Source organism: Dermacentor variabilis, chromosome 7 (genome assembly GCF_050947875.1).
Source record: "Dermacentor variabilis isolate Ectoservices chromosome 7, ASM5094787v1, whole genome shotgun sequence".
NCBI classification, from domain to species: Eukaryota; Metazoa; Arthropoda; class Arachnida; order Ixodida; family Ixodidae; genus Dermacentor; species Dermacentor variabilis.
In genome coordinates, this window is record NC_134574.1 from 54,632,332 (window position 1) to 54,645,034 (window position 12,703).

The 12,703-nt window shown below is 49.3% G+C and overlaps 1 protein-coding gene across 1 annotated transcript; it reads right to left on the reverse strand.

The window, feature by feature from the left end:
- Nucleotides 1–494: 494 nt before the first annotated feature.
- LOC142588638 (uncharacterized) lies at nt 495–5,739 on the reverse strand. The gene is made up of 3 exons (XM_075700466.1): nt 5,341–5,739; nt 4,040–4,141; nt 495–515 (listed from the first exon to the last, which is right to left on the reverse strand). Exons 1-3 carry the CDS (start codon nt 5,707–5,709, stop codon nt 495–497), a joined length of 492 nt encoding a protein of 163 aa, XP_075556581.1. The 5' UTR covers nt 5,710–5,739.
- Nucleotides 5,740–12,703: the final 6,964 nt, after the last annotated feature.

A 12,703-nucleotide genomic window follows, 5' to 3' on the forward strand; every position in this document is an offset into this window, starting at 1 on the left:
TCTTCTTCACCGACGCCACAATGTCACAATATTCGCAAGCGCGAAGGCATAGATGACAATTTTGGGGAACTGCTGATGGACATATAAAGAGACAAGCAAGTACAAGGCCGAAAATATAATGAAGTGGGGAAATTCACCAAGAACTGGAACAGGGATGTCCTCTGTCTCATTTGTTGTTCAGCCGTATTGTTAAGGGCACAGAAGGACAAATTCAACACAATTAAGGTTTGATTTATCCTACGTGCGTAATGGACAAATTGCCCAAAAAAGGGTCAAGCGCTACTAGCAGAAAAACAAGACATATGTAGACGCTTGCGAATATCTGCGGACAGGCAGCGACAAATGTAAGCCTTAAGTTTCGCAGTGAGGAATCGGTAATTAAGACCTTTATTGAAGAAACGAGTAATTACATGTTGTCGACTCAACAGCAAGTCATACCCATTGTCAAGCAATATAGATACCCCGTCGTCTACCTGAACGAAAGAAAGACTTACTCAAGCACCCAGTAAGAACATCTGAAAATAAAGGGGAAGCGGAATGAAGAAATAATGAAACAAAGTGGCCTTCGGAGCCACAATACACATGAGGTGGTGCGGGGGATCTGAGGTGGGAGGTGGTGCGGGGAATACACATGAGGTGGTGCGAGTAACGGCGCCAGCACTAACGCTAGTAAATGTCGTTCTGCGCTAAAAATCAGTTCTCCATCCCGGTTTGCTAAGTAACAAATGGTCGGTAGGCCGATTGACTTTGAGAACCCACGGTAAGCCACAAATGAGTGTGTGCAGGCTGACATGGGTGGCCTCTGTGTTGAAGCCAGGGAAGCGCAGCGCAAAATTAGTTTGGAAGAAAGACTCAGTTACATGCATCGAAATAAATGGGTGGCTAAAGTGCACAGCTATCTGTGCCTGAAAAGAGCGGACACAGAATGGAGGAAGAGATAAAGAAATTCGGCAACCAGGTACATGGTAATTGACAGTGTAAATAGACAACTAAGAGTCATCAGAAAAACAGAGGCAGGAAATTGCATAAAAAGGATGTAGACAAAGAATACCATAAAGGCTAAAAAGAATGCGAAGAAAGAAATCAGAGGGGAAATTCTGTACGACAACGTAAATGGCAGTGCCTTGCTCTCTGAAGCTCGAGCTGGTGTCTTAAAGGCGAAAACATACCGGGGCAAATATTTGCAACAAGACGAGGCATGTGTCTGCTGCAGAAAAAATCCGGCGACGACTCATATCTTCCTAGCGGAATATGCGAATGAATACCCCTAGTGAGACCCGTAGGCATCGTGCACCTTCCAGCAGCGCATAGATGCAATGTGGACGGAAGCATCAACCGGTCATCAATCGAGATATGCAAGGTACGTTCAAAGTATTGGTAGGAAAAAAGCAGGGAAGAGATTGATACGACCGGATGCGTTACATGCATGGTAGCAGAAGTCTTAAACAAACTCAGTGCCATTCCACTCTGTGAAGAAGGATGACCAGCGAAGCTATGTATGTGGGCCTCTTAATGACGAACTGCACCTGCGCCGCAGTTCACCCCGGCAATGCACATCTTCGGGATCGGCCCGCGCATGAGGAGTGCTTAACGCCTGCTTAACCTTCGCCGCGGGTCGGCCCGGCATTGCACTATCTTCGGGATTGGCCCACGTATGGGGAATGCCTTACGTCTTCTTCACCCCCGCCGCGAGTCGGCCTGGTATAGCACTAACTTCGGGATCGGCCCACGTATGGAGAGCGCTTAACGCCTGCTTCACCCCCACCGCGGCTCGGCCCGGCACTGCGCTATCTTCGGGATCGGCCCACGTATGTGGAGCGCTTAACGCCTGCTTCACCTCCGCTGCGGGTCTGCCCAGCATTGCACTAACTTCGGGATCGGCTCACGTATGGGGAGTGCTTTACACCTGATTCACCTCCGCCGCGGGTCGGTCCGGCATTGCACTAACTTCGGGATCGGCCCACGTATGGGGAGCGCTTAACGCCTGCTTCTCGTCCGCCGCGGGTCGGCCCGGCATTGCACTATCTTCGGGATCGGCCCACGCTTGTGGAGCGCTTAACGCCTGCTTCGCGTCCGCCGCGGGTCGGCCCGGCATTGCACTATCTTCGGGAACGGCCCACGCTTGTGGAGCGCTTAACGCCTGCTTCGCGTCCGCCGCGGGTCGGCCCGGCATTGCACTATCTTCGGGATCGGCCCACGCTTGTGGAGCGCTTAACGCCTGCGTCACCTCCGCTGCGGGTCGGTCCAGCGTTACACTATACTCGGGATCGGCGCACGTATGGGGAGCGCTTAACGCCTGCTTCACCTACGCCGCTGGTCGGCCATTCATTGCACTATCGTCGGGATCGGCCCACATGTGGGAAGTGCTTAACGCCTGCTTCAACTTGGCCGCGGGACGGGCCGGCATTGCATAATCTACGGGATCGTCCTACGTTTTTTCTTACGACACGAAAATTTCCTTGGAGGGTAGTGCTATACAGATTCGCTGTAAAAACGATTATGGAGGTGTATACAGATATGCTAAAAGGAAGAGCATGTACATCATACCTGAATCAAGCCGGCTAGATGGCTATTTGTCACCGCCCAGTTTCAAAGGGGATGCCAACAGAAAAAAATCATCGCCATCATCGTCCTCATCCCATGAGAAGAGCCCGGTTGTCGTATGGCGCGTTTCTCAGCGTTGGCGCCTGTCGGTACGCCGTGCATTTCGGATGCCACACTAGGCTTGGCGGTGGCGGTGCTAGATGGCTCCGAGTGTTATCCTAAAGCACGAAACAGGAGTCCCGCCGCAGTACGCGCCTTAGACGTAACATGTTTCGACGGCGCCCGTACCATGCGTGGATATACATTGATTCAGTGAAAGCGCTTTACTGTCGACAGCCATCGTAAGATTGGTTCTACCGAATTCTTCTACAACAGATGGATGACAGCGACTGCCTGCCAACAAAGCAATGGCGACGATGGCATGACAGCTTAAATACGACTAAATACGATTAAATCATACGGTGATTACGATAGCATGACGAACAAACCAGGAATGACCTCGATGGATCGACGAAGGTGGTATGACGACGAGCGCATGACGACAGAGGGATGATATTAATGAATAGATGACGATGGTAAGGCCACAGCAGGACGACGACGCCATGTCGAGAATAATATGACAACGACGGTGTGGCGATGACGGCGCGACAACGATTGTGCGACTGCAACGGCAGGACGAGAATCGGATGAAGAAGTTAGAATGACCGCGATTGAACGACAACGGTACAAAATGGCGGTGTGACAATGAATGCATGACGACTGCATGGCGACGACGATGTGACTACAACGGCATAACGAGAGTCGAATGACAAAGATGGTAGGTAGACAAGCAGGTAAGTAGAAAGGCTCAATATGGCTGAAGTAGGCAAAGAATATTAATCTGTATAATATTCGCAACATGTGGAGCCATGTGTCTGCCATAGCAAACATCCGTAGACCACTCAGCACATCCTCATGGTATGCGAATGAATTGATCCAGTGAGTCCCGCAGGTAACCTACGCTTCCCATTTGCAGTTGCATTTGAAATGGAAGGAAGTATTAACCAGTACGTTAAGCAATATACTTGTAGAGTTTTGGTGAAAAAAAGCAAGGAAGAGGTGATACGACCGGATCCGGTACACGGCATAGGTAGCGGTACAAGATAGATTTATCAGTTTTGAGGAAGACAAAAAAACGCTAAGGAGAGGCATAAAAAAATGCTAGAATACAAGTCATGTTCAGCATACTTGAATAAATCAAGCAGACTAGGTGACTATTTATCACTGCGCCATTTCAAAGGCGATGTCAGAAAATCAATATCTTCAGTATCGCGTGCTCGCGTGCAGAAACAGCTTGCAGAATGATTCAGGAAACTTCTAGACAGGTGTACATACATTGAAACAGCTATCATTACACGGCGCTCCTCTACCACGTGCAGGTGCCTACATCAGCTTATGAACACTTTACTGCGAAAGACTCCCACTCGTCGTAAACTCACACACGTCGTAGGCTTACCTCTGGACTCAGTAGCGTGTATTCAAGACAGCGCTCGAATGACACGAACGTTTGCGTGAACACAAACACACTTGTGGTGGCACCGATGATAAGAAGAGGGATCTGCACAAAAATTAACGGGAAGGTCAGCTTGAATTAAAATCATCAATCTCAACCGCTAGATATATTTTTTTATCGCAGCTGCAAAGCTGACGTGTAGCACTTTGCAAAAATGTAGAACAAGCTTAAATGTAGGTCAGCGCTTCGTTTGCTTTCACATTACCGGAACGTTGCCTCAATAGTTTCTTAGACACCCTGGCACTGTAATAAAAGGAAGGTCTTAATCTAGAATTGTTCACTACAATGAATTCCACATGAGCCTAATGTTGGACATATTAGAGGAGGCCAGCCCATTGCAACTAGTGTTTACGAATGAAAAGATTTGTATTCCGCTTGCTATTCTTCCAGTTTAAACTCTCATAACGTTCACGAACTCTAACTTGAACAAGACAAGTGCAAACCATTTCTATGCAAATGGCAAAACTGAGAACCTCTGCGGACGTATGTGAACAGTCAAAACGACAACCTCGCCTCGTCTTACTCCTGTGGTCTCTATTCTGGTATCCCAATATATATAGTCGTGCACAGTATGAGCTACAACACCGGTCCTGTGATCGAAAGTGCTCCAACTCTACACGGTTGCACCGACATACGAGAAATCACAGATCTCAACAGAGTTATAATTACTTGTATTTATCACACCAATATTTCTTTTGTAAGAGCTGCCATGCAGTCTTGGAGCCTCTTCGACCACGGGAGCAATGCCGTAGCTTATACTGCATGCCACTTTAAATTATGGAGGTCACGCCTCATTTGACTGTAGTGGGTTCATATTGAAACATTGAAACGTGTTATGCTTTTCGTCATCGTACGAAAATTATATAGTGGGTTGTTTAGTCAATGTCTCTGTAATACCGTTGACGAGAAATCGCCTGTATTCCTATGAATAGATGAACCTGCTAGCAGCTTCCTTTAACGACCGCTTGTTTTTTAGCGTACATGTTAAATTTCATCATCCGGGATACGAAGCGTTTTGTTACCTTTGCTCGTACCGCACCAACTCTACTTGTTGCTGTTTTAAGTGCCTTAAAAACGTGGAATGCGGTCAAGCTAACCAATTTTGCTTTGCTTTACAGAATGTTTGCCAACAGCGAAAACTAGTTCAAGGTAAAAAGACCGAGCAGAAGAAAGCTGTTTTTCTGCGAAGTATAGGACATCAATGCCCATGCACCAACGGCTAATTGTATAAAGCATGGCCTCACCCCCATGGATGAACTAAGAGTGAGTCCCACTGTGCTTCCGTCGGCGGCCACGTCTCGGTTCACTCCGGAAACCAGTACTCCGAAGACCACGGAGGCCAGAATCACCAGGAAGCCACAAAGGCCTCCGAGGAAGCGGACGCTGCGGAAGCAGTCGAAGAGTGCCAGCAGGGCCCTCATGGCGACGTCCACGAGACGATAGCAGTGCCCGCAGAAGCGGTCCTCTACACCGTATGAACGCACCACGCTCAGCGAGTCCCGAGTCTCGGCCACGTGCTGGAGTAGGCGAGAACACTCCACGCTCTCCAGGCGCCTCGCCGCATTCGAAGCTTTAGCAACGACCGCCTGTGGATCAGACGGACTATGTATCATTTTACCGTGTGGTGTTCGGGTCGATTCCTCCTTCTGACGTAACAAGTACCTATCTTATGTCTACTCATCCGTTACTCTTGCTACAGCGGTGGTCTCCTGCGATGGGACATGCTCCTATTTTCATACATTATTTTTATAGGGAAGACGATTTCTCTGGAGTTTCCGTGTTGCGGAAACCCTGACCTTTTTCAGCAGCTTTATTAGAGGACTCAAAGCTAAGCGTCACTCCGCTGGTTATTATGGTATGTTGAAGTTGTTACGGCGCATCGTTGTCACAAGCTGCGACAATGGCAGAGGCCCAGCTGTAATCTGTGCGAGTTTCGCCATATATACCGTATAATTTGCTGGGACATCCTATGAACACCGCACGAGTTATACTTGTCTGCTGGACAAAGAATACAAGATCGGTATTCTTGAGCGATCGCTTTTAAGAATGTTTTCGATTTCTCTATATTTCACATGATTCGAGAGCAGACTGACGGCGTACACGGCCTACCCCGTTCCTAGCACTCTGCCAAGCTGGCTATCTTTGCACAGCGCCAGCAACGCTGTTCGCCGTATACTAAGACGCGTGCGGTCCCGAGTCGTACAAACTCCCCTACTGTGATTGTAAAAAATTAAAAATCCCGGCATCGGACGGTGCAGGGATTACAATATCATTATGAGGCACGTTGTAGTAAGCAAATCCGGAATAATTTTGACCCCCTGGCGTTCTGTACTGTGCACGCAATGCATGATATTTGAATTTCGCTCACATCGAAATGTGGCCGCCGTGGCCTTGATTTGGGTCGGTGTCCTCGGTTTTAGCAGCGCAATGCTATAGCTACTACGCCATTACGGTGGCTGCAAGGTCATCGTATCTCCGAAAGGTATTTCTCAAGAAAAATTCACTCACAATTACGATAGTGCCTAATGGGAAATATAAGTGCAGCTCTATACGTGTTTTCATTTCACGATATGTTGTATGGCGCCGACAGTTTCTCTTAGAAGTGTAAATTGCTGCGCCAGTTGGTTTATGTTTAAAGCGAAAAAAGAAAGAAGCCGGCGAAAACCAAGCCGCGGAACTCGAAGGAAGCACACACACACACACACATGGTCACCGGTGACTGTATGTGAGTGTGCCTTCGTCTGGTCCTGCGCCTTCGTTCTCGCTGTTTTTTTTTTCGCTTTAAACACTCTGTCTTGTGCAGCACGCTGCAAAGGAAGCGAAGTATGGGCAACTGCCTCACTAATCTGGAAATTGCGAGATGCAGCGCATGGGTGACGCGTTGGCACAGTTGACAGCAGCTGCCGCGGACAGACCTGCGAGACGATGCGCGCTACTCTGGCGCCATATCGTAGCCATCGTCACCGCACTATGTTTCTCTACTCACGCTTGCACCATACCCTCTTCCCCTGCATTTCTTCTCGCGTCTTTCATCCCCCGCTGCACTTCGCGTCCGCTCTTTTATCTTTCGCTGTGCTCGTTCGCTTGATTACGCCGACGCTCACCGCAGGAACGGGCGCCTAAAAGCTGCGCTGTATTACAGCCTCTGAGAACAGTACCCAATGAGACGTGAGGCTCCAGTAAATGGTGATTTATAAAGTAGACACATACCACTAAGAAAAGAAAAATGGCCGTAGTCGAGGCACCCACAAGACCAGCAGCTGGTGTCTGGAGAGCTGTCACGACAACCCTGGCGACGCCTACAGCAAACGTCTCCAGGACCTGCTTGGCGGCGAGGAAGAAGCGGTTCTCAATGTTATCTATGTCGGCAGAGAAGCGGTTCAACACACGGCCTCTCGGCGTAGCGTCGAAGAAATGCACGGGGCTCCGCAGGACGCTCCGTATCATAGCCTCGTGCAAACGGTTGGAAAGGTTTCGACAGCCCACAGCCAACAGTAAAGCACCTAGCCACCCAAAGACCACTGCAAAGAAGGCATGGAGAAAAAAAGGCAATTTATCACCGACACCAGTGCCTCGCAAATTATATAGCACCAGCTACATTTGATAGCAGACACCTGAAGATTAAAACTGGTGGGCCTGGAAAGCGGCCTCCTCGAAGTATAAGATAGGGCAGCTATGTGGCGGCAGGTTTGCCTACAGGTGTTTGCTTCTGACTCTCACGATGGTGTGGTACGACTCATGCGAAGAGGAAATTCTTGTTACGTACAAGGAAAGTGGTGTTAAGGGAAGTTACGTGGCAGTTTTTGTGCGGTAGAAAGTGACGGCGAGGTCGATATCAAATGTAATGGCAACGCAACGCCTGTCGGCTTTGCGCTGAGAGACAACGCCCCGAATTTGTTTGAATAGCAGAGAATAATATTTATGAAATAAAAATTACTTTTTGTGGGGCTGATTCAAATAGAACACACCCTGCATGCGCAGTTAATTTAGCAAGTAATTCATAATTTTGTTTTATTGCGATAGCAATTATATGAATACTTCAGGTGCATTTCTGGCGTCGGCGTCACCGTCACCATGAGGTAGGTACCTACCGTATGAGTGAAAAAAAAATTGGCTGGGGCTTAGCTAAGGTTAAGCCTGGATATCTCGAAGCGAAAAGGTTCGGTGATGCTTATGGTTTAGCTTATGGTTATGCTTTATGATTTGGCCTATGGTTATGCTTACGGTTTAGCTTATGGTTATTCTTTGTGATTTAGCCTATGGATATGCTGACGGTTTAACTTGTGGATATGCTTATGGTTTAAGTTATGAATATGCTTACGGTTTAGCTTATTGTTATGCTTTATGATTTAGCCTATGGTTATGCTTACTGTTTCAGTTATGGATATGCTTTGGTTAGCTTACGCTATACGTGTGCCTTGTGTAGTTATGCAAATTGCTTATCAATGATATATACCATAAGTTATGCAGGATTATTGTTCTTTATTCATCATTGTTGGGAACATTGTCTTGCGATTTCTGTACAGCCATGAACACAGCTCTCTGTATCGGTAGTATCACTCTCTTCTCCTTCCATGCTGAATGCGCACGCCTGTTCTCTGGCAAGCGGTTATAAGTCCGCCTCCGCGGTAAACAGGCGCTTGCGGTAAACGTCAACCGATGACGCATAGCGCGCGGCAGTGGCCACCTGCGCCGACTCAGAACACGCTCACGGAGCCAATTCCGACATACGCCGGCTCGCGCGAAGCGCGGTGTTGGCTAGCGTAGTGGTTTTTCGCTTCAAAACGCGTGAGGGTGAGCCGGCGAACGCGGTTCAATTGCACATGCGCGAGCGAGGTACGCGACCCGGATGATAGTGATCTAAAGAAACGAAAGACGCTTGTTCTGCAACCCCTGTCCCGGATGCATGCCCTCTCCTGTGGCACGCGAGGCAGGGGGGTGGAGGGAAGCGTTCTTCCCCGGCGGCTGATACATGGCCTCTATGTCCTCCTCGCCCGCCGCTCTGTACAGAGTGAAGACAACCGCGGCGTCTCATACGGCGTTGACCACGCGAATCGCTGGCGACGTAGTAGGCGCCCTTGAGGGACGCCATAGGGACGCGTTGGCGGCGCTCGTGTGTCTTGACTGCGGTCTGTGACGTGGCTAAAGTGGGCGCCTGCGCGGGCCTCATCTTCAAAGCGATCTGCGATGTTTGCAGAGTGTGCGTGGTGCCGCTAGCTTCTTATGCGATGTGCTTTCGACGTTTCCTTCGCACTAAAGCGAGAGATGCATGAAGGTCAATTCGCTTGCTGCTGCTACGATTCCTCATTCGAGAATTTTTACAGCGAGTTTCCGCGCTCATTGAGCGAGATGTGTTCATCTTTACCTGTGCGCGCGCAACACCGTGCTGGTTAATTTATTTAAAGGGCCCCTCACTAGGCTGGCCATTTTCAGGTGACAAGCGCAGACCATACAATGCGCGCCAACGATCGTGTTAGCAAACAATTACACCGCTACGCGCCGCGGAATGGCCGGAAATTTCAATCCGAACGCCGTTTCTTTCTCCCCACGGTGAATCCGCCCGGAGAGGCACGGTGACGTAGTCGGTCTCCTGCGCCTACGTAGTCGGACTCCTGCGCCTACGTAGGCGGACTCCAGCGCCTACGTAATCGTGTCCGCAGTGTCACGTCGCTCGTGGTGACACGTGACTTCGAGAATTATTCAAGACAGCATCTGTTATCTGTGCGATCTGTTGCTTGAATTGACGAATTGAAGTTTAGAGAAACAAAACACAACAGCGAAAAGTTTGCGCTTTTTTTTACTTCGCACCGAAGCAAGAAAGATGTACTTCCCCTTCGTCTGCTTGTTCCTACAGTCGTGCTGTCACGTGCGCAGGTACCGAAACTGTGCCATTCTCTACCGTGTTACAACGCGTGATCACGCTCTGGGATCCCTTTGTTCTGCCTCAGCATTCGTGTAGCACAGAGTAATACCACTAGTCATGTTTCCTTGTGTAGAGCGCGCAAAATCGTGCGCTGAGCGAACGAGACAACAGCTCGCACGCTGCGCGGTCTGCGGAAATACGTAGCGCAGAGAAAAAATTGGAGGACGCTTAAGCTTCGCCTTCAGGAGTGCCGTCGACCCGCCAAGGGGTGTAAGACAATGCGCTACGGCGCAGCGATCATTTACGAGGCGCCCCGCATCGAACTTTTCACCCACCAATCACGCGGTGAGCGTCGAGCAAGCAGCGTTCGACGCGGCAATGAAACGTGCGCCTGAGCAAGCGGAACGAACCAAAGAACTCGGTGTCTCGGAGAGGGAAACGATGTACGCCAGTCAAACGTCGTGATCGGCACGGGCAGAGAGATAGACAGATAGTGATCTAAAGAAATGAAGGACGCTTGATTCTGCAACCCGTGAGGCAGCACGGCTAAAGCCCCTCAATTTCACGGCGAAGCGTCGTCAGGGGAGAGGGAGTCCGGGCCGCCACGCGACTCGCACCAGTCCCCGCACAGCCCCAATGCGCGCGTGGCGCGCCACCTGTCGGGGCAGCGCCGTACATTGAGAGGAGGGAGTCTTCTGTGTTTGCGGCAAGATGGCTCTGCGTGTGCGGAAAGCGCAGAAGAAATGTAGCGGAAACTCACTTCGCTACTCGTGTAACTGCGACTTCTGTAAGTTACATGTTCATAATTACCGATATACACCGCAGTATAACTTTCTACGGCTCGTTTCTAAGGCAACACCGCATTCACTAGAGGCGCTTTTGTACCGCTATGAAGCATCGAACTCGTGGCTGAGTGGTAGCGTCTCCGTCTCACACTCCCGAGAACCTGGTTCGATTCCCACCCAGCTCATCTTGCAAGTTGTTATTTATTCATAAAGTGCCTGCCGGGATTTATCGCTAACGGCCTTCGCCGCGGACGCTGACACCGACGCCGACGACACCGGCTTTTCTGCAACACGCGCTCCTTAACGCTGTCGCGTTAAGAATAAGAGGATAAAAAAAATGAAAGCGGGGCCTGTGATGTATGCGATCCTCGAGGTCTGGTATGGAAGAACGCAGGGAAGGAATTTCGCTTGCGAAGGCTTGACGGGGCAAGTGGAGAAAGCACCTTGCTTGCTAGTGGAGCCCGCCTGCTGAAATCATGGCTGCGCTGCACTGAAATATTTCTATCTCGGGTATTAACGAGCGCGTTTGAAAGCTTTTGCGGCAGAACGCTCCCTAGACGGCACGTAACAACTTCCAGCGTATAACCAAAATTTCCTATGGGGCCTGGGTACGCCCCATAGCAAGGGGCGCTTTAAAACACGTTGGTGGGCTAGTTGGTTTGAATCCATGATAGAAAGTGTAAGCGCGACTGAACAAGGACGGAGAAAGAAACAGATACACAATGACAGCGCTGTCCGTGTGTTTCTTTCTGCGTCCACGTTCAGTCACGCTTGCATATTCTATCATTGTCAATTTAGTTAGGGAATATTTACAAGTCCATACGGCCGATGAATCTACTATCCTTACTTCGTACAGTTATCTACTAATTTGCTATCGCAATCTGTGCTTCGCCTTTTGGGCGGAACTGCGATTTTTTTTTTCATGGTGCCTTATGCTGGCTCTGCGTTGGAGGTCAGCGAGAGGTGCACACGGCTGTGGCAGGAAAGCTGACGTTTCGTGCTTCATGACTAATTCTCCAATAAGGTGAAAGGTGCCTTGTCGTGAAAAGCTCATAAACACCAGAAGGTCAATTTCGCTCATTTTTACACTTATCCCGACGTTTCCATGAAGACAGGAAATTATAAACGCAGAACAGCCCTGCACTACGGATGCCGTGAGCCAGCAGACAAACCGAAGTACTTTCGAAGGGTGGACAACTCCCTCATACATCTTCGCTGTCTTCTTACGCCTCATTTGTCAGGTTGGTGTAAATATGGAAATGATTGTCAATGGGTTAACATTTCTAGGGGACTTCACGCACTTGTCGGGATATATATTTGTTATTATATAAATGTTTTCTCGCCTATATGCGTTACTTGGTAGTGCGGGGTCGAATGGGTAGCGCAATAGGCTGCTGTGGTCAGTGAACAGGGTTTGAAACCAACCATTGAACCAATTTTGGGTCTTGGAGAATGTGGCAATAGGTGCATATGAACCGCTCTTCAACGAACGTTTTTCACACCGACATGAGTCATTGTAGATGCGGGACTGGGTAGGTATACCGCTGTTCGAAGAAACTTTTAGAAGGCGACTTAGAGCACGGGGTACGTGCAACTCGGTCTTTACTGGTCTTCATTGAATATATGTGATGCCTTTTCTGGTCACTGGGTGTTGCCAGTAAGCGCGTAGAGCTCTTCAGTGAACGTCTTTGATACCAACTTGGCTAACTCGATATGTCCCACTGGGAATGCGCATCTCTATAGTGACGAAAAAGAACCTTTAAATTTCTTCGATATTGGATAGAATCTGACGCACGTCACAAGATTTGCTCGGGGACAGCAGGTGAAGGCTTTAGCCGACTGTGCCACGAATGCACTCGGTATGTGCTGGTTTTTAATGAACGCCTTTCACGCTGACGCTTCAGCAAGCCGCGACTTGAATGCGCTGGGCATGTGTCGCTATTCGATGCACACACACCT